At 55.8% G+C, this 26444-nt stretch overlaps 1 protein-coding gene across 11 annotated transcripts in view; it reads right to left on the reverse strand.

Annotated features, from left to right (window-relative positions):
* Positions 1 to 26444, reverse strand: part of FBN3 (fibrillin 3) — a 312259-nt gene that overhangs the window by 22326 nt on the left and 263489 nt on the right. For all 11 annotated transcript variants that reach the window (XR_012156160.1, XM_073323920.1, XM_073323921.1 and 8 more), the window contains 19 exons: positions 26224 to 26292; positions 25558 to 25683; positions 24416 to 24541; positions 23365 to 23514; positions 22568 to 22639; positions 19544 to 19669; positions 18205 to 18330; positions 13072 to 13197; positions 12641 to 12757; positions 10890 to 11018; positions 8823 to 8942; positions 7946 to 8071; positions 7261 to 7413; positions 6248 to 6313; positions 5478 to 5603; positions 5101 to 5220; positions 3807 to 3929; positions 2482 to 2613; positions 1638 to 1763 (listed from right to left, as the gene is read on the reverse strand). Coding sequence is in view for 10 of the 11 variants with exons in the window: in XM_073323920.1 (XP_073180021.1) it covers positions 1638 to 1763; positions 2482 to 2613; positions 3807 to 3929; positions 5101 to 5220; positions 5478 to 5603; positions 6248 to 6313; positions 7261 to 7413; positions 7946 to 8071; positions 8823 to 8942; positions 10890 to 11018; positions 12641 to 12757; positions 13072 to 13197; positions 18205 to 18330; positions 19544 to 19669; positions 22568 to 22639; positions 23365 to 23514; positions 24416 to 24541; positions 25558 to 25683; positions 26224 to 26292 (2259 nt within the window). In the remaining variant the exon portion in view is untranslated. The remainder of the gene's footprint in view (positions 1 to 1637; positions 1764 to 2481; positions 2614 to 3806; positions 3930 to 5100; positions 5221 to 5477; positions 5604 to 6247; positions 6314 to 7260; positions 7414 to 7945; positions 8072 to 8822; positions 8943 to 10889; positions 11019 to 12640; positions 12758 to 13071; positions 13198 to 18204; positions 18331 to 19543; positions 19670 to 22567; positions 22640 to 23364; positions 23515 to 24415; positions 24542 to 25557; positions 25684 to 26223; positions 26293 to 26444) is intronic.

Below are 26444 nucleotides of genomic sequence, written 5' to 3' on the forward strand. Positions count from 1 at the left end.
CTGCCCCCTGCTTACCCCTTCTCCATATAGAGCAGGGTGGGGACAGGACAGGGCTCAGGACGGAGAGACCACTGATCTTTTTAAAGGCAATGTACTTAGAGTGAGGTCAGCGTAGTTAAAGGGGCAATGCACATCTCTCTCTCTCCCCCACACACATGGTGTGTGTCTCTGTCTCTATCTGCCATGCTGTCTCCCCTCCCTCTATTCATGCTGCCTTGTAGAGTGTGAGGCTACATTAACAATGTGTTAACCCTTGAGGGCTCAGCCCAGTGCTAGTTCGTCATTTAGCAGTAAGGCATTCCCTGGGAAATATCCCACCCTCTGACTCCACCACCTCAACCAAGCCTCACAGTCATCACTGCTGTGTCCAGTGTGAAATTGTTTGTTTAAAACTTATACTGTGTGTGCATATATATATAATATAGTCTTTTGTCTGGTGAAAAAAATTTCCCTGGAACCTAACCCCTCCATTGACATTCATTCTTATGGGGAAATTGGATTCGCTTAACATCGTTTTGCTTAAAGTCACATTTTTCAGGAACGTAACTACAACGTTAAGTGAGGAGTTACTGTACAACACTCCTCAGCTCCCTCTCCTCTGCCCAGCCCTTTCCCCAGGCCAGGAAAGGGGAAAGGTCCTGAGCCAAGAAGTTTCTGGGCTCTGACTGGAAGCTGAAGCAGCAGCCACAAGGCAGCCGGGAGCTGGAGAGAAGCGCAAGGAACGGTGGACAGCCACGTGTGGAACGGGCTGTGGCTGCCGGATGTCACAGGTGGGTGCAGGTCTGTGTGGGACGTATGTGGGAGCAGCAGTGGCTGGGCAGGAAGCCAGTGCAGAGAGGCTTCAGTGAGAGACACTAACTGAGCCGGGCCTGGAGCCCTGCAAGTGTCTATTTGCAGGAGTAGAGTCTGGACTGAGAGAGGGCACTCCAGGCAATGCACTGGAAAAGCCCTGGCTCTGGACTGGACTGGCCAGGGACCCCAACAGGAAGTGCTATCGCTCACTTTGAACTCTAAGTGTTAAAGCTTTTGTGTGCAGGGTATCTGCAACCCTTCCCTTTCCTGCCAGCCCTAGAAAAATACCTCTCCCTTGGCCAGTGTCAGCGTGGTTCCTGGGTCCCACTAGGGCTAGCACCTGCAGGGTCTGGCTGCCGAAGTACTGAGTTTCGGTACAGCTGTCTCGCTGCTGGCAGCCTCGGGGCGTGGTGTGCTTGGCAGCCCTATCATTACACGTCTCTGTTTAGCCCAGCCAGCTCTGGCACTCATTGCTCAGGCCCTACACAGTCTGCTCTTGGCCACGCTGTCCTGGGGCAGAGCCGCCCAGGTGGACATGGTGCCTCACAGGAGGGGTACAGAAAGGCATCAGTGCCTCCAGCTTAGTGACATGGGACTGCTGGACAGGCCCAGCATACCACCTGGGCCTCTGAACAGCAACGCCGTGCTCCGAACACACGGCCCATTTATCCCAGGCTCAGCCCAGGCTCCCAGCACCTCAGCTCATCCAGGGGAAGTGGGCTAGGTTGGTGTATGACTTTCCCACTCCCCCAGAAGCAGATTCCACAGGACCAGACAAGCGCACCCTGCTTCCAGACCTGGCTCGGCCTGGGTAGGAGCTGTGTGAAGTTGTGCACGTTAATTACCGATGCATTCAGTGCCCGAGGCGCTGGCTTGGAAGCCTTCATTGCAGTCACACCGATAGCTGCCCACCGTGTTAACACAGCGGCCATTGGGGCAGATCCCCGGCTTGGTGCGGCATTCATTCTCATCTAGGAGGAAGGGAATCAGTGAATAGCTCGGACACAACATGCCTGTAGACTCGGGTTCCTGAGAACCAGGGGCCACTGCTGAGTGGGATGGAGCCACAACAGCACCAGGGCAAAGCAGCAGACACTTCCCAGGATAAGGTCTAACTTTCCCCAAAAGCTCAGGGCGGCTCTAGTGTGCCCCAGCATGTTCCAGCTGTTACACTGGGGGGATCACTTGAGTGCAGTGCTCTCCAACTATACCTCCCTCCTCCCACCTCCTGCCCTCAACCTGCCTCTGTGCCCAGGGGCTGGGCAGCAAACTGGCTATTCCGCAGTATCCGTTAGGGCAGCTTTACATGCCCTTTGTGCCCATGTGGTGGCACAGGCCAGGACTGGCCAGTATTCTCCAATGTCACTCAGCTGTGGACACTTCTGACAGCTCAGTGCAGGAGGGGGATGTGCAGAGGGCCTGGAGAAAGGCCACAACCAAACGCTGCTGGGTCTGACCATGGGCTGGGGCCATGCACTGCACAGCGGGGCCCTGGCCCTGAGCATGCCTTTGGGCACTAATGCAACAGGAACAGCAGCCTCGGGAGTTTGGGGGAAGGTCTGGCTGATGGGTGGCTGATTGGACAGCTCAGGAACGGAGCTGGACAAACAGTTCCACAGCTAGAAGTGTGGAAGGGAGATGGACACTGGCTCTGTGGCTAATGCCTCCCTTCGTCCAGGTGACTGGTACCTGTACAGCCCTCTCCGTCAGGTCTGCGCTGCATTCCTGGGGGGCAGATGCACATGAAGGTACCAATGAGGTTCTTGCACATCATCCCTCGAGACTCGCAGTCATGGAGGCCTTCTGCGCACTCGTCCAGATCTGCAACCAACACCACACCAAATGAGCCCACGCAGCTTCCTGCGGGCCCGAGTGCTCCCTGACAGCCGTTCATTCCCCAGGGGAGCAGTGAGGGCTCCTGCTCCCAGCGCAACAGCTGGTGAAGCAGAGGCACAGAGAGGTGACTTGCCCACGATCACCCAGCAGGTCAGGGGCATAGCCAGAGATCGAATGCCAGTTACCTGCTCTAACCACTGGATTTAATGGCAGCCTGCCACTGCAAAGAGGAGATGTGACCGGACAGAAGAGATGTGTGCTGCTCACACAGCCCTGGCGGAGGGGCAGGGAATGGCGAGAGGAAGAGCCAGGCTACAGTGCAGCTCCTGCATCAGACCCGGGGGTGCAGCGTTCGGCCTGCACTCCGACCAGCTGGCACAGGGACCTTGGAATCCTCTGGGTACACGAGGGCACCAGCCCCGCAGGGACAGGCAGTGTGAGCACAGGGGTCACGCCCAAGGAGTCAGCCGCCAAGTACGTGCCAGCCCTGACGAGCTGCAAGGGACACAGCCGGCAAAGCACCAGAGCTGCACGGCACTGAATCATAGAATATCATAGAATATCAGGGTTGGAAGGAACCCCAAGAAGGTCATCTAGTCCCTCCTGCACTCAGCAGGGCCCAAGTTCCAGTCGACTCCTAGGATCTGTCTGACCTGCGGCCACTCCAGGGCTTCCCGCAGTAGAGGGCTGCCAGAGCTGCTGAGCTGGGTGCTTCCCAGTTTGTGTGAGGGCCTCCGGGTGGCTCCGAGTGCTCTGACTCCTGCTGGCCACACACCGGGAGCGCTGGGCTTGGCCTGGCGCGTTGGGAAGGGGGGGCTCTCTGAGCCCCAGCTGGGGGTTCTGCGGTGCGGTGCAGTGCTAACCCACACAGCACTGACTGCACTCTGCCATGTGACACGGCGCAACTCGGTCCATTGCAGAGGGGGTTAGACACCATTATAAACACTGAGGGCAGCCAGGCCGCATTCCCAGCCAGCATTAGCCCGAGGCTCAGCAGCTGGGGCTTGCGCACCCCACGGGGCCTGGAACCAGCCCTGGGTCGGGAAAAGCAGACAAGCCGGCGTCCCAGATGGCAGCCGGGCGTTCTGGCCATGGCTCCTGCTGGTGCTGCTGGGGCAGGTTAAGGGCAGCAGGCCGGGAGGGCAGGACAGCTCCAGAGGCGGTTCGCTATCCCTTACCTTTGCACATTCTCCTGTCTTCCCGGAGGGTGTACCCCGAGGGGCAGGTGCACTCGTAGGAGCCAAAGGCATTGATGCAGCGGAAGGCGCAGAGCAGGGGGTTCAGTGCACACTCGTTGATATCTGGGAGGCAGGAGAGAGAATGAGCCTGACCTGCACCCGGGACACTGTGCCTGCCACGCCGCTGCCCCTGCAGCAAACTGCCTCGGGTGTGCGTCCCCTGGAGACGACGCGCTGTGGTGTAGGCGGCGAGTGCTGAGATCCACCCTGAGCCGCTTGCTCTGCCCAGCCCCAACCCCGACAGCCCAGTGCCCCAGGGCGGCGAGTGCTGAGATCCACCCTGAGCCGCTTGCTCTGCCCAGCCCCAACCCCGACAGCCCAGTGCCCCAGCACAGCTCCCCCTGCTGGGGAAAGCTCATAGGTGCCCTCGGCACTGCCATGGCCACAGGGGTAAGCACCGCTGGTGTGCCCGGCGAGCACTACGTGGGGCAAGGATTGCGAGTCCTTTCCTGCCCCACCCCCTTGGTTCCAGCGTGCACCGCCTGACCGGGGCTCCCCATGCATAGGCACTAAATTTTACCCCTGCTCTGCCCCCACTCCACCCCTCCCTGGATGCCCTGCCCTCACTCTGTCTCTTCCTGCCCTCACTCTGCCCACCTGCTGCTCACTGCTCTCTGCCCTCCCTCAGCCCCCTCCCTGAGCCTGCCAAACCGCTGGTCAGTGGCCCGCCCAGCAGCTGTGGCTAATGGGTGCTGAGCACCGACCATTTGTTTCCGTGGGTGCTCCAGCCCTGGAGCACTCACGAGTCGGCACCTATGTCCCTGTGCCTCCTGAACCCCCTTCCAAGTGTGTGGGAGGCCAGGCCAGGAGGGCAGAACTCCTCCTTTAGAAGGGGGTGTGACTCTGGGGTTCTGCTACCACGAGGAACCACCACTAAGACGGGAAGTCCTGTCTCAGGTCCCTGGCCATGGGCTCTGGGGAGTTGGTTGGAGTAGGCAGCCCAGCAGCCTCCCCTTCTGCCCTCGCAGAGGCGCTCAGGGCTCTGCCCTTCACAGGAAATAATTTTACATGGATCCAACAACCCCAAAACCTCCCCAAATGTGACCGCAGGTCCAGCCGGAGACAGGGGTTCTGGGGAAAGGAGACAGATGTCAGACTCTGCCCTTCCCCCACTGTCTAACGGGGCTGTCTGCCTCTTTGCTGCATGGGAAGGCTGGTTGCATTGACCCCACTGCAGGACTCCTGAGACTCCACGGGGAAAGGCACTGTGCTCTGTGCCCCAGAGGAACATTACCTTCGCAGGTCATCATGGGGCCTGGCTCAAATCCCTCGTCGCAGGTGCATTCGAAGCCTCCCACCACGTTGGTGCAGGTCCCGTTCCCACAGGGGTTGCCGATGGAGCACTCATCGGTATCTGGGGGAAGGCCAGGAATGGCGTTAGTGCAGCCACAGGAAAGACTCCGGCTGGCGTTTTCCTGCAGCCAGAGCATTCAGGCAGCCCCAGGCAAATCTACCAGCCCCTGTGGGGGAGCGAGGAACTCCACCCTGGAGTTCAAGGGAAAGAGCAAGAGCTAGAAACATCTACTCCAGAATTTGGCACGTGGTCGCAGAATAACTCAGCACCCACCTCCCCCCAGAGCAGCTCCCCCCACCCAGGGCCGTGACGCTCACCCACACAGTTGACTCCGGTGTAATCCAAATTATAGCCAAAGGGACACTCGCAGCGGAAGGAGCCATCAGTGTTAATACAAGCCCCGTTGATGCAGATCCCGAGGTTCTCGGCGCACTCGTTCACATCTGGGGATAGAAATGCTGCCTATGAATGGCCCTTGCTTGGGACCCCATTTTCGGGTAGCCTTGCCATACACACACAGTCCCCCTGTAGGGTCAGCAGCCGCAGGCCACAGCCTATTCCGGTGGGACAGTCCCTGGGCCTCCCTCCCTGGAGTCAGTGAAAACTGAGTGAGGACCTCAGGGTGCAGCATGGCATGGCCTGAGCCCATGGGGGGCCTGCAGCTCTGAGCCAGCGCTATGAGACGCCCCCCATGCCGCCAGCGCTTTGAGACCCCCCCCATGCTGCCTGCTCCCTGAGGACCCCCCATGCTGCCAACTCTCTGAGATGCCCCACATGCTGCCTGCTTTCTGAGGGCCCCCCATTCTGCCAGCTCTCTGAGACACTCCCCTCCATACTGCCTGCTCTCTGAGGGCCCCCTCCATATGCCTGCTCTCTGAGGGCCCCCCCATGCCGCCAGTGCTCTGAGGGCCTGCCTCTCCACACAGCTAGCACTCTCGGCACCCAGCACGGGGGCTCAGCACTGGCTGTCCCGACTAGCCGAGCCTGGCTGCTGCTCCGTCCGAGTCCCTGGTGCAGCACCGCTTACTGGCACGCTCCAGTGGCCGTGCCGTTTGGCCCGTGCTGTTTCCTGAACACTGGCACTTACCTTCCCGGGTATCGCCTGGGCCGGGGATCGCCCCGTGGCCGTACGGGCACAGCTCCTGGAAGGCAACTGGGAGAAGGAGAAAGATGAGATGTGCCAGCAGCTGCTCCCGGTAGCTGGAGTTGGAATGCAGGTGACAGTGGCCGTCTGGGAAAGCCAGCCGGGAGAGTGATAGGGCAGCACTTCTGCTGGGTTCGTTAATCCTAATGATGATGCTTGATGATTACGTCACTCATCATGCTTGGAAGCACACAGTGCCCCCGTGAGGTGGGGAAATGAACTGCACCCCACTGGGAACCAGAGGCACACAGGACGGCAGTGACTTGTCCCACCAGCGAATTGGTGGCAGAGCTCATAGCAGAACCCAGGGTCTAAATGCCCAGCACTCTGCTCCTGTCTCTATGGGGCACCCCTTCCCACCCTCCTGGCAGAGAAAGCCTCCGCTCTGCTGGGATCCAAGAGTGCTGCAATCCCACTGAGGAGCATCCCTTATGGCAATGGCTCTCAATCTTTCCAGACCACTGTATCCCTTTCTGGAGTCTGATTTGTCTTGCAGACCCCCAAGTTTCACCTCACTTAACAACTACTTGCTTACAAAATCAGACATAAAAATACAAAAGTGTCACAGCCCAGTGTTACTGAAAAAGTGCTGACCCTCATTTTGACCATATAATTATAAAATAAATCAGCTGGAATATAAATATTTTACTTACATTTCAGTGTATAGTCTATAGAGCAGAATAAACAAGTCACTGTCTGGATGACATTTTAGTTTGTACTGACTTCTCTAGTGCTTTTTATGGAGCCTGTTATAAAACTAGGCAAATATTGAGATGAGTTGATGGACCCCCTGAGAGATGTCTGCGTACCCCCTGGGGGAACATGTACCCCTGGTTGAGAACAACTGGCTTATGGGATCCCTGCCCCAGGCTGGCTCCTCCTCTAGGCTCCCTACTGCATCCGATGCACACTGACTCCTGCAGCCACAGCTGATCCCGAGGGGCTGGGACACCTACCGTTTCCTTCCTGGGGGCACAGCTCGCAGGGGTCGCCCCAGCCCTCTCCAGGCATCTTGCTGCAGCAGCAGCGGGCTTTGGTGGTGTTGAAGGCCTTGGGGACGGAGCACTTGCCATTGTCGAAGCGGGTGAAGCAGAAACTCTGGCGGGTGTCTGCAGCAGCAGGAGGGGAGAATGTTACAGACGTCCAAGACGGGCGTGGCACCTCCTGGTGACACGCTGCACGTGGTATGGGCCCAAGCCTGCATCACGTGTGTAAGTGAACAAGAGTTTGGCCGCTGACAGCAATGGGAGCAGGATTGGGAGCCCACAGAACGCGGCTCCATGTGCAAGCAGCAGACCCTGAGAGACAAGCAGCTCTGGCACATGGATACGGAGCGGCCCCCTAAGCTAGCCCCAGGCAGAGATGAGCCCCCAAGGGATCAGAGCTGTGAGGAAGGCACATCGGGCCAATGCCCCGATACCAAGCATGCCCTGGGGCTCAATGCTCTCTGGGAGCTCTCCTGCCCCTGGCACACAGATGTCCAGGGGTGACAGTGCCCATCCCAGCAATGGCAGCTGGCAGGGCCCCAACACTGGGTGGCACCGCGGGGGCCACAGGATTCCTACCTCAGCGCCCCTCCCCCCCCCACGAGCACTGCCTCCGAGGACCCCACGGGCTGTGAGCGAGGCCACGCACACTCACCAAAGCATCTGCGGCCATTGTCGGACAGGACAAAGCCGGGGGGACAGATGCACTGGAAGCTGCCGGGGGTGTTGGTGCAGGTACCAAACAGGCAGATGTTGGGCTCCTCCTCACACTCGTTGATATCTGGGAGCAGGACAGACAGAGGAGTGGGTTAGACGTGTACCAGGGCAAAGATCTCAGCTCCTTCTATGGCACCGAGACCCCCGGGCAGGTGCAGGGGCCCTGCAGAGCTCAGGGGTCACTCCTGCGGGAAAGCAGGCATGTTTCCTGAGAGCTTCCACTGGGGGGCGCGCTCCCGTCCCCCAGTCACACCCAACTCCCATCATCCGTCTGGGCCGGTCCCCACAGCCATCTCCCCTGCACAGCGTAGGCTGCAGCCACACAGTACCACTGCCCCAGGGGCCCAACACCCACCAGTGCCTGGCTCCCTGAGACCCCGGAACAGTAAGCAAAGTCAGAACTGCACCGGTCCCTACACAGCATGCTGTCATGATGACAGCTCTCTTCCTCCTTCTCCAAAGCCAAGGTCGCGGCCGCTTATATTAACAGGGAATCACCACTAGCTATTCACAGTGTGGGGCCTATGACACACAACTGGGCAGTGCTGATTCTCTCCATTAGAGGCTGGCGTGTTCATTACACTGTTAAAAATATCCCCTTATCAACTGTGAAACTAACAAGATGGGAGTGAAGCATCCCTGGCCAGCCATCTACTGCTCTGTGGCTGTCGTACCCCAGCCTTAGCCTCCACCCAACTGCTTTAGAGGGTAAGTCCTTGGGGCAGCCCCTGTATCCCTGCTGCCTAGGAAGCACCTGTCCCAGGCTGGTGACAGAGTAGCCCTGTGTGGTGGTAGGATGGAGGAACCACCCTTACCGATGCAGTTGTCATTCTGCACCTCGTACCCCGGGGGGCAGATGCAGCGGAAAGAGCCTTCCAGGTTCTGACACGTCCCCGGAGAGCAGGTTCCAGGCAGGCTCACACACTCATTGATGTCTGAAAAGAAACAAGAGGGGAAAGTCACCCAGGGGCTGGACTCCGGCCGCTTTGCCATGTGGAGCCTTCCTGGCCCACAGGCAGGGACCCCCTGAGCATTACACATTCCACTGCACCAGGGACCCTACAAGGGCAGCAGTGGGAGCCATAGCCCAACAGGGCCTGTGACGCAGCAGGGAGGGGGGAGTGTTGACCTGGGAATGTGGCAGGGGAGTTTCAATGGGAGACCTGAGAGCCTGTAACCTGAGCCAGGAGGGGGAGGTGACACCTCTGCCCAGGAATGTGGACGGAGACTGCAGGAGGGAGCCTGCTGTGGAGGTTTAGTTTCAGTTTGGTGCTGGGTGGTGGAACGCAGGGAACCCCAGGGCTGGGGTCTAGGTTCCCTGCTCCCCCAGAAGGACTTGACTGAGGGGTCCTGGGTGTACCCACAAGCTGTTTTGGACTGTGTTCCTGTTGTCCAATAAACCTTCTGTTTTACTGGCTGGCTGAGTCTCAGTGAATCCCAGGAAGAGGGGTGCAGGGCCTGGACTCCCCCACACTCTGTGACAGGGCCCCACTGCTCCCCCGGAACCCCAGTGATCTCCAGTCCTCTCCCTGTGCTCCTCAGCTGCTGTGGGAATGCCCCGGGGCTGTGCGTGGGAGCCGCCGGCACAGGCAGAAGGGCTGGGGCACACCGCTGCGTGTCTCTGCACCACACAGTGAGCCCAGCAGCTGCACATGGTGACTAGCCTGGCAACAACACCTCCACTAACCAGACCTTGGGAAGCACTTTGAGCTCCTCCCACAGCAGGGCACCACCTGGGCTACCTTTGCCAGGAAGGCACCTGGTATCTGCTGCTGAATAAGATCTGGGGTATCTACAACAGCTGTTGTCTACAGGCCCATGTTCAACCAGTTCTCACACTGTGATGCTGGAAACAGGGCAGTCATCTCCTGGTGCCAGGGACAGGTGGGGGTCAGTCAGCAGAGCTGTGGCTGGAGATGCAGGGGGCGATCTTGCTTTGCATCAGGCTAGGGATTTCCCACACTGTGCCCAGCAGGGGTTCCTTGTCCAGGAAGCCGAGCTGGGCACTCTGTAGCCAATGAGACAGTTTTTATGTCCCGAGAAAACTGTTGGTTGAGAAGGTACATGGCACCAGATCCCATGCAGGGTGTCCAAGTGCCCGGTTTCCAGCTGGAAAGTCTGGTCACAAAGGGGACCTGACAGTGTCTGGTCAGGTCTACTGACCAGAGACTCAGAGTCTGGTTACTATGGGCAGGGGAGACAGGGAGGCGCAGGGTCATCACCCGTGCCAGCCCTACTCAGCCAGGGCCACCTCCTTCCTGCGTCAGGTGGCTGCAGCTCCCAGCCCTGGCTCTGCTGGCGAGTCCCTCCTGACCTGGGCGGGGGGGAGGGGGAGCTGGGGAGGAGGGCAAAAGCAGCAAGCGACCGGGGGGGGGGGGGGAGGGAGGAGAGGAGTGGGTAGGGGTGGGGCCTTAGGGGAAGAGGCGGGGCAGGGGTGGGACCTTGAGGGAAGAAGTGGGGCAGGGGCAGGGCTTTGGGGGGAAGAGGCGTGGCAGGAGAGCTTCCAGCACTTCACCTGGACTGTCCATCTTTTAAATATTACAAAGTTGGCAACCCTACTCCCATGGCATCCTGTACCAGGTGCGGAGCAGTGACTTTGCTCAATAACCCTCAGCTTGGCACTGGAGCCAGGTGTCTGCAGCTAGTGAGAGCCCAGTGATGCGTGAGCTCCCCCAGGCTCAGCCCTGGGATCTCTCCTGGCTGGGACCCAAGCTCTAGCCCCTAGCCCCACAGCCATGGCCCTGAGCCAGAGCAGAGATTCCACTGCCCAGAGTAGGAGCAGGTGCAGGGAGATGAGCACATTTGCCAGAAGGGGCCTGCAGATGGTCAACCCACAGGCCGGGCGTGATGAGAATTACAGCGGCTGCTGCCCGGGCACTCACCGACACAGTTCTTCCCATCCAGGGTCCGGTCATACCCTTCCTGGCACAAGCACTGGAAGGAGCCAACGCTGTTTATACACTGGCCATTCCGGCACACCTGCCCCCCCAGGGATGAGCACTCATCAATGTCTGCAGAGAGCAGGAGAGAAAAGCACAGTGGGACAAACCCATAGGGTGACTGTGTGACACCCGGCCCTCGCACCCAGACAGCTGTGACTGAGACACCGACCCTTATGCCTTCACAGCTGTGACTGTCAGATACCAACCCTCACACCCACACGGCCATGGCTGTGTGACACTGACTTTTAACGACCTCACACCCGACACTCACACCCATATAGCTGTGACTGTGTGTGACACCCAACCCTCAGACCCACACGGCCATGGCTGTGCGACACTGACCGTTAACGACCTCACACCCGACCCTCACACCCATATAGCTGTGACTGTGTGTGACACCCAACCCTCACACCCACACGGCCATGGCTGTGTGACACAGACCGTTAACGACCTCACACCCGACCCTCACACCCATATAGCTGTGACTGTGTGTGACACCCAACCCTCACACCCACACGGCCATGGCTGTGTGACACTGACCGTTAACGACCTCACACCCGACCCTCACACCCATATAACTGTGACTGTGTGTGACACCCAACCCTCACACCCACACGGCCATGGCTGTGCGACACTGACCGTTAACGACCTCACACCCGACCCTCACACCCATATAGCTGTGACTGTGTGTGACACCCAACCCTCACACCCACACGGCCATGGCTGTGCGACACTGACCGTTAACGACCTCACACCCGACACTCACACCCATATAGCTGTGACTGTGTGTGACACCCAACCCTCACACCCACACGGCCATGGCTGTGTGACACTGACCGTTAACGACCTCACACCCGACACTCACACCCATATAGCTGTGACTGTGTGTGACACCCAACCCTCACACCCACACGGCCATGGCTGTGTGACACTGACCGTTAACGACCTCACACCCGACACTCACACCCATATAGCTGTGACTGTGTGTGACACCCAACCCTCACACCCACACGGCCATGGCTGTGTGACACTGACCGTTAACGACCTCACACCCGACCCTCACACCCATATAGCTGTGACTGTGTGTGACACCCAACCCTCACACCCACACGGCCATGGCTGTGCGACACTGACCGTTAACGACCTCACACCCGACACTCACACCCATATAGCTGTGACTGTGTGTGACACCCAACCCTCACACCCACACGGCCATGGCTGTGCGACACTGACCGTTAACGACCTCACACCCGACCCTCACACCCATATAACTGTGACTGTGTGTGACACCCAACCCTCACACCCACACGGCCATGGCTGTGCGACACTGACTGTTAACGACCTCACACCCGACCCTCACACCCATATAACTGTGACTGTGTGTGACACCCAACCCTCACACCCACACGGCCATGGCTGTGCGACACTGACCGTTAACGACCTCACACCCGACCCTCACACCCATATAGCTGTCACTGTGTGTGACACCCAACCCTCACACCCACACGGCCATCACCGTGTCGCCTGACCCTTACTCTCACACAGCTGTGACTGAGTGACATTCAACCCTCACCCCCACACAGCTGTCACTGTGTTTACAACCAACCATCATGTCCACCCAGCCATGGCTGGCGAGATATCTGACTCTCGCACCCACACAGCTGTGATTGAGTGACACTGGAGTCTCTCACCCATGCAGTCATTATTGTGCGTCAGCTCGAAGCCAGGGAAGCACAGGCAGTTGTAGGAGCCTACTGTATTCTTGCAGGTGCCGTTCCCACAGGGCTGCCGGTCACATTCATCGATATCTGAAAAGAGAAGATCAATGCAGGTCGGGGGCTGAGTCCTCGCTTGCCTGGAGCTGGGCAGTCAGTCAGTGCCGCTCATGGTGGGGGCGGCAGTCTGGTGCTGCTTAGGTGAGCACGAGGACTCAGAAACCTGGGGCCGAGGAGACGCAATGGCCCAGCTCTCTGCCTGCCTTATGACGTGCCATGGCCCATCCTCCCCATGCAAGCCCACCCTCCAGGGGCCCAGAGAGCTCTCACTTCCTTTTGAAAGGGCTTAAATCTATTGCCAAGCAATAGGGAGCAGCCCATGGGGCTGCCGAGCCATCTGCACTGACCCATGCACATGGTCTGTTCTCCTGTGGCCTTGAACCCGTTGTGACAGATGCAGATGTAGCTGCCCTCGGTGTCCACACAGTCCCCATGGCTGCAGACATTGGGGATTTCCTGGCATTCATTGCGACCTATAACAGAAGAACACAGAAAGCAGTGAATAGGAGAGGCCCCAACCGAAGTGGGAACAGATGCCCTCTCCAGCGTGGCCACATGGCTTCCATGCCTGTGGCTACCAGCTGGTGGCAGCCTTGCTGAGCAGCGGTGCTGCCAGCACTCACGACTGCACCTCAGATCTCAGGCTATCTGGTGTTTTACTGAAAGCCCCAGCTCATGGGGCTCCGAGAAGCTTTATGTTTCTAAAAATAGGAAGTTGCTCGCTCCCCTGGCTGCAGACGGCATGTGGCAGCAGGGCCACTCGAGCAAGGCCTCTACCTGCTCAGAACGCAGGAGGCAAAGAAAAAGGACCCGGAATTTATTATTTTTTGAAATCTCCTGATTTTTTAGCCCATCGCATGATTCTGGGGGCCCTGATTCATGGACTTCAGAGGTATGAAATTAGAACATCAGAACGGCCAGACTGGGTCCGACCAAGGGTCCATCCAGCCCAGTATCCGTCTTCCGACAGGGGCTGCTGCCGGGTGCCCCAGAGGGAATGAACAGAACATGGCAATTATTAAGTGATCTAACCCACCATGCAGTGCAAGCATCTGGCAGTCAGAGGTTTAGGGACACCCAGAGCAGCATGGGGCATTGCCTCCCTGATCACCTGGGCTACTAGCCACTGGACCGTCTTCACTCTTCCCCAACATATTGTGTTCATTTGTGTGTCTGATAGATTCGTTCTTTACTATAATTTCAACCAGTTTGCCTGGTACTGAAGTCAGGCTTCCCAGCCTATCATTGCCAGGATCGCCTCTGGAGCCCTTTTCAAAAATAGATGTCACATTAGCTACCTGCCAATCCTGTGATACAGAGGCATGTTTCAGCAATAGGTTACAGCTAGCAATTCTGCAATTTTTCCTGAGTGAATACCATCTGGTCCTGGGGACTCACTACGTTCAATTTCTCAATTTGTTCCAAAACCTCCTCTATCGACACCTCAATTTGGGACAGTTCCTCACACTTGTCACCTAAAACAAATGGCTCAGGTGTGGGAATCTCCCTCACAACCTCTGCAGTGAAGACCAATGCAAAGAATTCATTTAGCTTCTCCTGAATGGCCTTGTTTTACTTGAGTGCTCCCTTAGATCTTGATCGTCCAGTGGCCCCATGATTGTTTGACAGACTTCCTGCTTCTGATGTACTTACACAACATGTTGCTATTAGCTGTTGTGTCTTTTGCTAGTTGCTCCTAAAATTCTTTTTTGGCATGGCTAATTATACTTTTATACTTGATTTGGAACAATTTATGTTCCTTTCTATTTTCTTCTGTAGAATTTGACTTCCAGTTTTTAAAGGATGCCTTTTTACCTCTAATTGCCACTTTTACTCTATTGTTTAGCCATGGTGGCATATTTTGGTCCTCTTACTGTTTTTTTTTTTAAATTTGGGGTATACATTTAGTTTGAGCCTCTATTATGGTGTTTTCAAATAGTTTCCATGCAGCTTGCAGGCATTGCACTCTTGTGAGTGTTCTTTTTAATTTCTGTTTAACTAGCTTTCTCATTTTTGTGGAGTTCCCCTTTTTGAAGTTAAATGCCACTGTGGTGGGCTTCTTTGGTATTTTCGCTCCCACAAGGCTGTTAAATTACATTATGGTCACTATTACTGAGCGGTTTCAGAGTAACAGCCGTGTTAGTCTGTATCCACAAAAAGAAAAGGAGGACTTGTGGCACCTTAGAGACTAACCAATTTATTTGAGCATAAGCTTTCGTGAGCTACAGCTCACTGCATCGGATGCATTCAGTATATGCTCAAATAAATTGGTTAGTCTCGAAGGTGCCACAAGTCCTCCTTTTCTTATAACTGAGCGGTTCAGTTATATTCACCTCTTGGACTGGATCCTGTGCTCCACTTAGGACTAAATCAAGAATTGCCTCTCCTCCTGTGGATTCCAGGACTAACTGCTCCAAGAAGCAGTCATTAATGGTGTCTAGAAACTTTATCTCAGCATCCCATCCTGAGGTGACATGTATCCCGTCAATAGGCGGATAGTTGAAATCCCCCATTATTATTGAGTTTTCTATTTTTATAGCCTCTCTAATCTCCTGGAGCATTTCACACTCACCATCACCATCCTGGTCAGGTGGTCGGTAATATATCCTTACTGCTATGTTCTTATTATTCAAGCATGGAATTTCTATCCGGAGAGATTCTATGGTAGGGTTTGGTTCATTTAAGATTTTGACTATACTTGACACTGTGCTTTCTTCCACTCCCCTACCAGCGTGACCTACTCTGTCATTCATATATATTCTCTACCCTGGAATTACTGTGTCCCGTTGATTTTCATCGTTCCACCTAGTTTTTGTAGTGTCTGTTATACCGATAGCCTCATTTAATACCAGGCGCTCAAGTTCACCCATCTTAGTATTACACTTCTAGCATTTGTATACAAACACTTCTAAAATCTGTCAATGTTTAGTTGTCTGGCTTCATGTGATGTAATTGAATGGGACTCTTTTTCGTTTGCCTGTTTCTCTTCAGTTCCTACCAGTACTTTTATCACATTCTATCCTCTCCTCTTCACTAGCAGGAATAGTCAATAGGTGGACTGTGCGCCAAATCTGGACTGCTAGATGCTTTTGAATCTTGTTATTCACAACTTATTATCATCATTATTGTTATTTTTTTATTATTTTCTCAGGAGTCTGGACCTTCACTATACCTTGACCAAGAAATCTGGATCTTGACAAACAATAATTGACTATCCCTGATACAGAGAATCCCATTTAACAAATCCTCTCCTAAGGGATCTGAACCGCGTGCTCCTCTGCCCCTATCGGCTTTCGATCAGCCCTCATCGGAATGAGACCGCCCCATGGAGAGGAATACATCCTGACCCAATAGCACAATTCATCCCAATGTGCATTCTGCTCCCACCCTCTCCAAAAGTCTATCCCAGCCCTGCAGTAGAATATCAGTTTTCAAGACTATTTTGCTAGGCCTGGGGGCTTGAAAGCAATCTGAATATTAAAATCAGCTCCTTATCTGAGGGGCTGTTTGAGTATCTCCTTGCCCAAATGACCTCACCCCTCCCCTTGAACCACTAACCCTATCCTAGTCCCTGCTGTGGTGAAATGATGTTGTGGGGAAGGATGGTACCACTTTAGTTAATGTTGCAGTAGGACTTCCATTTTAAAAGCAGTAAAAAAGGCCTATCAAACTTCTGTCTTCTGTGTTAGAGTCTCACTGAAAATGTTTGTTATGGTCTGTATACTGCTTGATTTTTCTATAGCACTTTGTTGTGGGGGGGATCATTTAAGATTTGCTGTGACTGTTCTAAAAGGGGGCATGTAATTCAATTTTTCCTATTGTCTGGCATTTCCTTTGGACCCCTTTCCAAGGAAGTACAGCACTTTGAAAGGTGAAAATGACAGGTGGGATCCCTTGGATGCTGTGGACTGGATGAATGATTGCAGAACACTGAAACTTGTTTTCTGTGTTTATTTTTGTGGTAAATATGAGTTATTCTTTTGAATGAGGACAGTATTCTGGTGCCACATTAGTTGGCATTGTCCATCCTTAGAATAGGGCTCTCTGTCATGAGTGCATATCTTGATGCTCAGCAAGCCCTTTGATCATGCTGACATTGATGAGAATCTCAGCTACTTGCTCTTCTTTGATCACAATCAGTTCCATTGCTCAGGAACGAGGGGGGAGGAGCATGCAGCATGATCTCTTTACCCTAATGCTACTGCTTCCTAGAGTCTTTCATCTTCCATCTATTCAATTATTATTATTTTTCTTGATGATACTTTTAAAGTAAAATCTGAGTCTGCATGTTGATTTAGAGCTTTTTCCCATGTGGGCTGTTAAACCAGTAGTTTAGCTCTCAGGGCAAACCTTCCAGCAGCAGCCCCTGAAGAATACAGGCAGAACATGCAACACACATTTCTCAGAAAGCTGTGAAGAGCAGGACTTGAATTCACAGTACTTGGGTGCTGCCCAGGTTAAATGCCACAGTATGCCACCCTGAATCATCCGACTGCCTGCAACCACTGGCTTGCACCAGAGCCCCAGTCCTATTGAACCTGCACAAATGACTTTGCCTGTCTTATCGGCTTGGCTTGAGCTGGACTAGAGATCCAACTTTTAGGCAGAATGACTTTTAAAATATTGCTTCCTCAAAGACCCAGTGCGTGCCAGACACTGGCTGAAATCAAACCAGAACAGGTGAGATCTGCTTGGGGACGACCAGAGCCAGGTTTTTAGCCCCAGGTTTGGCAAAAAAAAATTTCAGGACTGTAAAATTTTGATGGCATGTGATTTTTAGGGGGGCTGTGACTCGGCAACCCCTTGCTCAAACAACCTCAAGTCTGGACCAGTAACCTTATACCAGACCCCCAGGAGATACAGCAATTTTCAAGACAATCTGACTCAGCATGTGGATTTTAGAGCATTTAGAAAAAATCAGCTGTCAAACAGCAAGCCAGTCTTAACCATTATCTTCATGGTGCTACTATACTAATCCAGACCTAGGAAGTGCTTCGCCACAGCCCAGGAACAAGCAAAGGTGCAGGCAATGGCAGAGTAAGATGCCCCCAGACTTGCCTCCCCCATGCACCCACCCCTAACCTAGAGGGGATGGGAGTATTTCATTCCCTCCAGGATTATCCCATGCACACACTCAGTTTTCTGATGTGCCCATTAGCTACTGAACTGATACAGCATTTCTGCGCTGACCCCAGACCTCTGCATCCCTCTGAGTTGTGAAGCCCCCATGGATCCACGGAGTGTGGAGCAGCAGGTCACAGTCACGAGACTTGTAAAAGAACCCGAGTCTCCTTCCAAACCCATGACTGTAATGAGAACAATGACAGCCTCCCAGTTCCATTCCTGCCATTCCACGGCACAAGCCTTGGCAATGGAAACCCTTCCTAGACAAAGAGACGAAGTGACGCCTTCCTGATGGCGGCTCTGGGCCCCACTTGAGCATTGCCTCTGCTATAGGTAGTCAACAGTGCCCATCTTACCCACACAGGCTCCGCTAGGTGACAGCTTGTATCCGGTTGAGCATTCGCACCTGTAACTGCCTGGGATGTTGATGCAATCAGCATTGCGCTGGCAAAGGTTCTCCCCGCTGCTGCACTCATCAATGTCTGCACAGAGAAAGAAACCGCTGACACTGACGGCCCAGGGTGTGCGGGACCCTGGTGTCAGTCACCATGGCACTGTGGAGGAACTGGGACAGCCAAACCACTCACGCTGACCACGCAGGCTGTGCCAGACTCTGGTGTCACCACCGCACCGTGGGAAATTTGGAATAAGGCCAAAACAGAGAGATTTTTTTTAAATGGCAACATTTTCATTTTTGCATTTCATTTTCTCAAAAATGTTTGAATCAAAATGTGCCGTTTACCCTTTTTTTTTGGATAGTTTCTGCGGTTTGAAATAAGAAATGTGTTTTGGGTGGGATTTAAACCAAAAGCTATTTCAAAACATCATTTTCATAAACGTTTTATCTCAAAAATGGGAAGTGAAAAATGAAAGCTGTCAAGAAGAAACACTGTTGCCTAGTCTACACTTAAAACTCTGGTTGACATACTCCGGCCCTCGGGGGTAGCTGCAGTGATGCTGATGGAAGAATGCTTCCATCCACCCGGTTGCTGTCACTCGGGGAGGTAGCATTTCCACAGTGGCAGAAATCCCCTGTAGGCTGTGTCTACACTGCGGGGTTATGTTGGCACAGCGACGGCACCCAAGCTGCGCCACTTACAGTCCCTGCAGTGTGGACATGGCCTGGGTAAAACAAAAACTTTTAAAACTCTTTTAAAAGGACATATTTTGGGTGGAATTAGCTGTTTGGAGAGTTTGGCCTTCCCTGATGATCACCCACAAGGCACTGTCCACACTGCACTCTGAGCCCGGGGCTCTGGGACGTGGGCTTTCCATGCCCATGCTTGAGCATCCAGACTGCATTGCAAACATGGGCTTACAGTGCTGGACGCAGGTCTCACAGCGGTGCTAATGTGCCCATACTGCACTACACAGATCTTCTGACTCGGGACTGTGGCTTGACCTGTGTCCACACTGTAGAATGACAGGCTTGGACCCGAACCACAGCAGGACTCGGGCTCTGAGCAGGGTCCTGGGACCTGAGCCCTTGCTGAGCAGCGTCATCTTGATTTGTGGACAGAAGAGGGGCTCTGGGCTCAAAGCTGTGTCAGAGCCCGGGGCGCGGTGTGCAGAGCTGGTGTCTTGCTCCTCATTAGTGCCACAGTGATGTGCCATGCTGAGGGCCCATCACCGTCTGCTCTGCCAGCGTGACTGTGAGCCCTGGGGGCCGTCAGCCCTGCAGCCCCAGCCCGTTACCTTCACAGATGAGCAGAATGTTGTTGTAGCTGAACCCGATGGGGCACTCGCACCGGAAGGAGCCAATCTGGTTGATGCAGACGCCATTGGTGCAGATAGCAGGGATCTCACTGCACTCGTCAATATCTGCAGAGAACAATGTCCCATCAGTGACCGGAGGGGTGGAGGCCCGGGGGAGAGAGTGAGAGAGCGCTGGCTTGGGGATGAGGGAGGAGAGAGTCAGGGTTATGACATCTGTCCCCCTCTCCTTGCTGTAGCAGTGGGGGTCCCAGGTCCAGCTATGAATATTTACAATGAGGGAGGGTCCCGGGTCAATGACTCTCTGTGGCAGGAAGTGGCCGTAGGCTACAAAAACTGGCTCTCCCTTTCCTCCCTTGGTGAAGGTGGGGCCAGAGCAGGGCCTGGGCCACTCTGCCCTAGGTGAAACAGGGGTCGCTGACAGAACCTGCACTGGCTGGGCAAGTTTGGAAAGAATCCCAAACGAGTCCATGACTTTCCCCCTCCCCTGTGCTGACTCCTGCTAGTGCCCCTGGGGCTGGCCCCAGCCCAGGAGAGCAGCTGGGAGGGGAAGCTGAACTGACAGCCCAGGAAATGCCACTGGGTCATGCTGAAATGACCAGTGATTCCACCACTGGCTTATCAAGTCCCGGACCAGGAGCCCTCTGCCCAGCCTCTGGGCACAGCTGCTCACACAACTTTGGCAACTTGGTCTTTGCTTCTACACTCTGGGTTTCTTGGGGACTGAAAAATAAATGGGTCTTCCCCTTGCTCTGTTGAGTCCTGTCCCAGAGCCAGAAAAGCTTGGCACCAAGGCCAGCACCGAGACCCAACAGAGATAACATCTGCTCTCGCCTGAACCGCCAGGGCTAGGGACTCCATCCTTCAAATGCTACAGAGCAGCACCATGATAGGTTGCAAGATCCTAGACCTTGACAGCACATCCAGAGGAGCATCTTGCTTTCTCTCCACTGGAATCCAGACCTCATCTCTCAGCTGCTCTTCTGGAGTGCTCCACGCCCTCGCCAAAGGAAGGCCACTGGCAGGGCGGGAGCGAGTGCTACGAGTTTAGGTCCTCTAGCTCCCAAGCTATCAGGGCTCTGAGCCCTTTGTGCCGGCGGCTGCAGGAGCACTGTGCTTTCTCATGCAGTCCTGGCCTGGCCAGGCCCTGGTCCTGCCTGTGGGAGCCTTCGCTTCTGGTCTGTGCTGACTGCAACTGTCACACTGGGGAGCTCCATCTTTATTGTGTCTCAGCTCACTGAGTCTGGGTCCCGCGGACTCAGCCTGCCAGTGAACTGGTGGGACGGTGGAACTGCCAGCCTGGCAGCCTCAGCTGGGATCAGCCAGTTATGCCCCTTCCCTTTCTGTGCATCATCACTCACACCTGGGGATCCTGCAGCGTGACTCTTACATTCCAAGGCAGAAAGGACCTTTGTGACCTCCTCTATAACACGGTTGTGGCCACTGGTGTGTGGTGCTGCCTACCTGCTCCATTACTGTTCTGTCTCCTGGTTCCTGCGCCCTGAACTCAGGGTTCCTGTTCCTGTTTAAGGCTGTGTGGGTGTGTGTACACATGTGGGTGAGTGTGTGCATGTGTGTGGGTATCTGCACATACCCACACACACACACATACTCTGCTGCTACGTATCTGCTGTTCCGACTGTTACCATGTTTAGTCTGGACTACTGCTGACCTAACGGGTTCATGGTTATTACATGTTTTGATTGACAACCTCCCTGGGTGTCTTGCTTCATTTTCTGTGTGGTTTTGGACTGCTATTCCAGGGTGCATCTGAGCAAAACATCATGGTGCCGAGGATGGGATGAATCCATGTGAACTCCTACAGCAGATCTTTGAGAAAACCAACCTCTCCGTGTAAAAATTGCCAGTGATGGAGAACTCATCACCACCCCGGTAAACTGTTCCAAGGGTTAATTGCTCTCACTGTTAAAAAAGCACACCTTCTTTCTAGTCTGAATTTGTATAGCTTCAACTTCCAGCCCTTGGCTCGTGTTAGAGCTTTCCCTGCCAGACTGAAGAGCTCATTATCAAATATTTGTTCCCCATGTAGATAGTTATAGAATGTAATCAGCTCACCCCTTGCCTTCTCTTTCCTAAGCTAAATAGATGGAGCTCCATGTGTCTCTCACTAGAAGGCAGGTTTTCCAGTCCTTTGATCATTCTCATGGCTCTTCTCTGACCCCTCTCCAGCCTTCCAACACCAGAATGGCTGGGCTCTCTCTGAGAGCAGGACTTGGCTTGCAACTTCTTTGCTACTGGGGGTGACACACACGTAAGGGAAAGACCCCAGCTCAAGTGTCAGGCTCCAGCTGACCCTGTCAGGCACTCAGCATAACTCAACACTCTCGGAACGCTCCAAGATGAGGGCCAGGGCGAGCGCCCCACTCCTCCGGCCCCGTGGAACTCTACTATCGGGGTAAAGCTCATCTTTGGGAGACAGAACCCTGCAGACATCCTGGGCCATGCTGGGTGTGAGTACCAGAGAGCGCAGAGCAGCCGGGTAATTGATAAACAAAACCCTACCAAAACAGAGACTGCACTGCACACAGGATTCTACCCTGGGGAGAGGAAGTGAGTGAGAAGGAACCACATGGGACACGTAAGTCTCGTCACTTAATGACTTCGCGGATGGTGCTCAGATACTCTGGTGATGAGGGAGGGATAAGAACAGAATCGAGCTGAGCCAAGCCCAGCCAGCATGGGGCACACAAAAAACCCAGGGATCTCTGTAAGCAGCGTCCACGTGGTCTGCATCCTGAGACCCTGCACATGCAGCCACACAGTGCTGCCTTTAGTCCCCCTGCTGCAAGACCTAGGCCCTGTCTGGGCCTTCTCACTCCCCTCCTGCTTCTCCTTGTCCCCAGGCCTCATGCTCACAAAGGAGGGAAGCAGGCAATGAGCAGAAGACCCAAGCTGGGGAGCAGAGGAAGGGGCAGGAGTAGGACTGGGGATGGCAGTGCGTGTGGGCAAAGGCAGCAGCTCTGTGACAGCCCCAGTGGTACTCACCGATTGGCTTCCCCGTGTGAATGTCAATGATAAAGCCAGGGGCCTGGTTCCCACAAAGGATCTGGTACTCGGCTGGAAGGGAAAGGACAGGGTTACACAGGACGCCCAGCAGACAGACCAGGACAAAGTCAGTACGAGGGGGCCTGGGGCACAGAGCACCCAGGGGGTGAAACCCTACACCCAGGGATGGAGCTGACAGACGGGGAGACCGCTGAGACAGCAGGAAACATCTATCTCCATGCCAGCAGGTTACCCATTGCAGGGCTGGGACCCTTCACAACCTCCCCCTGACCCACACCGTCCTCCCCTCCCCCCATATAGCACACCCACACTCTGCACAGCTCAGAACCACAGAGACCCCATCCCCCGTGTGCTGGGACTCCAGGGCCATCCCCCCACATTGCACCCCCCACCCGTGTCCTGGGGCTCCAGGGCCACCCCCACACACCCCACACACCCCACACCCCAGGCTGCACACACAGCATGGCCTGGGATGGTTGCATGGTCTCCTGCTCCACAGAGGCTCTCGGTATCGTCCACCATTGGAGTTCTGCTGTTGCCCAGCCCCTGCTGCGGGGAGCACACTGCCCTGCACGCCCCGGGGGAGGTGATGCTGTCACTCACTCCCTGTACCAGGGCCGCTCTCTTGGCACAGCTGTCAGCTGGGACCAGGATGATCCTGTGCCCCGAGACACCGGGGGGTGGCCAGACGCAGAGCGTCCAGAGGGCAGAGGGGGAGCAGCTGTAACCCGAGAGACTCCCGCAGCCAGACCCTTCTCCGGGTGCCGGTGACTCACAGCTGGCGGGGGTGGGGCAGGGCTCGCAGGGCTTGTTCCAGGCCTTGCCGATGTTGTAGGAGCAGCAGCACATCTTCTTGGTCATGTTGAAGGAGAGCTCGTTCTCACAGGTGTCGTTGTAGTTGCGGTAGCACACGCTCTTCCTCATGTCTGCAAAGCGGACACAGATCAGACCCGGCTGCTCCGGGGCGGCCGGCTGCGCCTCAGGCACCTCACCCGCCGGAGAGGGCGCAGGGGCGGGGGCCACTGCCCGAGAACAGCTGTCCCGCGACACCTCGCTAGCTCCTGGCACCTCGGTCCTTGGCTGCCCAATGATCATCCCTGCCCTGAAGAGAGGGAAACCATCCCAGAGACGTGGCGCCCGGCCTGGGTTCCCCAAGGGAGCCAGCTGCAGAGATGGGAGCAGAGCCCAGCTTGCCCCTGTGCCAGCCTCCGGGGCAGGGGTGCTGGGAGTGAACCCAGGACTCCCTGCACAGAGAGTACCACCGCGGGGAGCCGCAACCCCAGCACACAGCCTTGGCCAGGTCCCTTGGGCCCCGTGGAACCAACGCTGGGAGCGGAGTCAGGAGCAGCCTGTGGCCTTGCGGCAGACGCCTGAGAGCCCCTGACAGGGACAAGGAGCCCCGGCCCAGAAACGTCCATCTGAACCTGTGCGCCCTCCCCCCAATTTGTGTCTCTGGTCAGCTCCCAGTGAGGAGTGACTGCGGACTGCGAGGCAGGAGGACTGCGGGGAGCAAAGCCCGGCCAGACCCTCACCCCCTCACCACTCTCTGTGGCACCAGATCACCCTCCCAGCACCACAGCAGGCAGGCTGAGCTCAGCCCCATGTACAGAGGGGCAAGGGAGGGGAAGTGATGCACCCAAGGTCTTGCAGTGAGTGAGTGGCAGAGAACCCGGAAGTCCTGACTCCCAGCTCCTGCTCTCACCACACTCCCTGCTCTCTTGTCACCATGTTGCCCGTAGTGAATGAGGAAAGCCAACAGGGCCACTGGGCATTGCCAGCCAGCTCCCTCCCAGCCCCCGCCCTGCCTGGCTGGAGATGGCACCGTACCCATGCAGTTGTTTCCTCCATTGACCTGCATGTACTCAGGGGGGCACACGCAGGTGTAGTTGCCCAGGGTGTTGTAGCAAGTCCCAGGGCCGCAGATCCCGATGTGGGCAGAGCACTCGTCAATATCTGCCAAAAGCAACGACAAGATTACACCCGCACACACAGGACGAGGGGCAGGTCTGGCACAGGGTGGGGGGTAGGTCTGGCACAGGGCGGGGGGTAGGTCTGGCATAGGGCAGGGGGGCAGGTCTGGCACAGGACGGGGGGTAGGTCTGGCATAGGGCAGGGGGGCATGTCTGGCACAGGGCGGGGGGCAGGTCTGGCAGAGGGTGGGGGGAAGGGACATTGCCAAGGCCACCCCACAGGCAAGGGCCCCCAAAGACATCAGCCCTGGGAGTGCTGGGATTGGAGCCCCGCAGAAGGGGCTGGTTCCTTTGTCCCGCACCCCAAAGGGAGGGAGGGATCCTCCCCAGCAAGCTCGGGGCTGGGCCTGGGGCATCTGGGGAAGGAACGAAGGGATCAGGGCAAAGGGCCGGTCGCGCGGCTGCGTCTTGTGAGTTGTTACCAGCCACACACCGCATCAGGACAAGGGCAGGGATGTCGGCCTGCTCCGAAGCAGGCCCTGAGCAAAGCACAGCCGGGCACACATATGCACCCACACACAGCCCAATGCACACACACAGCCCCGGCACACACACAGGGACACCCCCCACAGCCGGGCACCAGACACGCACACCCACACACAGCCCCATACACACACATGCACATGTACCCATATAGACATGCACACCTCTCGGCATGCACACCCCCACATACACGCATGTGCACACACTCAGAAATGCACACCTCTATGCATGTGCACGCACCCACACATGTGCACACACTCCCCACACATGCAGATACACATGTATACTCCCCTCGCATGCATGCAGCCCTTCAATGTACACACACATGCGGACACACGCTCCCGCACACATGTGCACACACACGCTCCCGCACACACATGTGCACACACAGACACACTCCCGCACACACATGTACACACACAGATACACTCTCCTGCACACACATGTGCACACACACACACTCCCCCACACACGTGAGCACACACACACTCTCCCGCACACGCGGCAGCGCGGTACCTTCACAGATGCGTGTGTCCTCGTTGAGGTAGTAGCCTAGGGGGCACTCGCACTGGAAGCTGCCAAAAGTGTTCACACAGTTGCCCCCCTGGCAGAGGCCTGGCAGCTCCTGGCACTCATCAATATCTGTGAATGGAGAGCGAAAGGGAAGCACTCGACCCCCCGACCAAGTCCTGGCAGCCCCCGAGGCAGCGTTCCCGAGTGTGCGCTGTCTGCACACAGCCACAGCTCACACCCACTGCCTTGGGCGCCGATCAGCACCTGAGTGCAGCGGAGCTGGCGGCTGCAAGGCTCAGGCTGAGGGGCACAGACTCGTCACATGTCACATGGTGCAGAAGGGCCAGAAGCTGTCAGCTGGCCTCAGCCTGTGGGCAGAGGAAGGGCCGTGGGGGTGGGAGGGAGAGTGCCTTCTGCTGGGGGAGGGATAGCTCAGGGGTTTGAGCATTGGCCTGCTAAACCCAGCGTTGTGAGTTCAATCCTTGAGAGGGCTGTTTAGGGATCTGGGGCAAAAATTGGGGATTGGTCCTGCTTTGAGCAGGGAGTTGGACTAGATGACCTCCTGAGGTCCCTTCCGACCCTGAGATTCTGTGATTCTCAGGGCCGTGAAGCCTGAGGTTGTGCTTTCCCTGGAATGGGCGGGGGCATGTGGGCGCCAGTTCTGCTTACCCTCCAGGATGACTGTGATGGGGTTGGGCCTGAAGCCTTCTCCTCCGGGGCACAGGGTCTTGTACTCCGCTGCGGGGAGAGAGCCAGTTACTGGGTGGCATTGAACTGCACTGAGTGGCTCCCCGTGGAGAAACGAGCCAAAACGCAGGGAAAGGGACAGGCCACAAGGGCCAAAGTGCCCCAGGTCCAGGCCAGAGTAGCCCAACCCAGCCTCTCGCACT

The sequence above is a fragment of the Lepidochelys kempii genome, chromosome 25 (genome assembly GCF_965140265.1).
Source record: "Lepidochelys kempii isolate rLepKem1 chromosome 25, rLepKem1.hap2, whole genome shotgun sequence".
NCBI classification, from domain to species: domain Eukaryota; kingdom Metazoa; phylum Chordata; order Testudines; family Cheloniidae; genus Lepidochelys; species Lepidochelys kempii.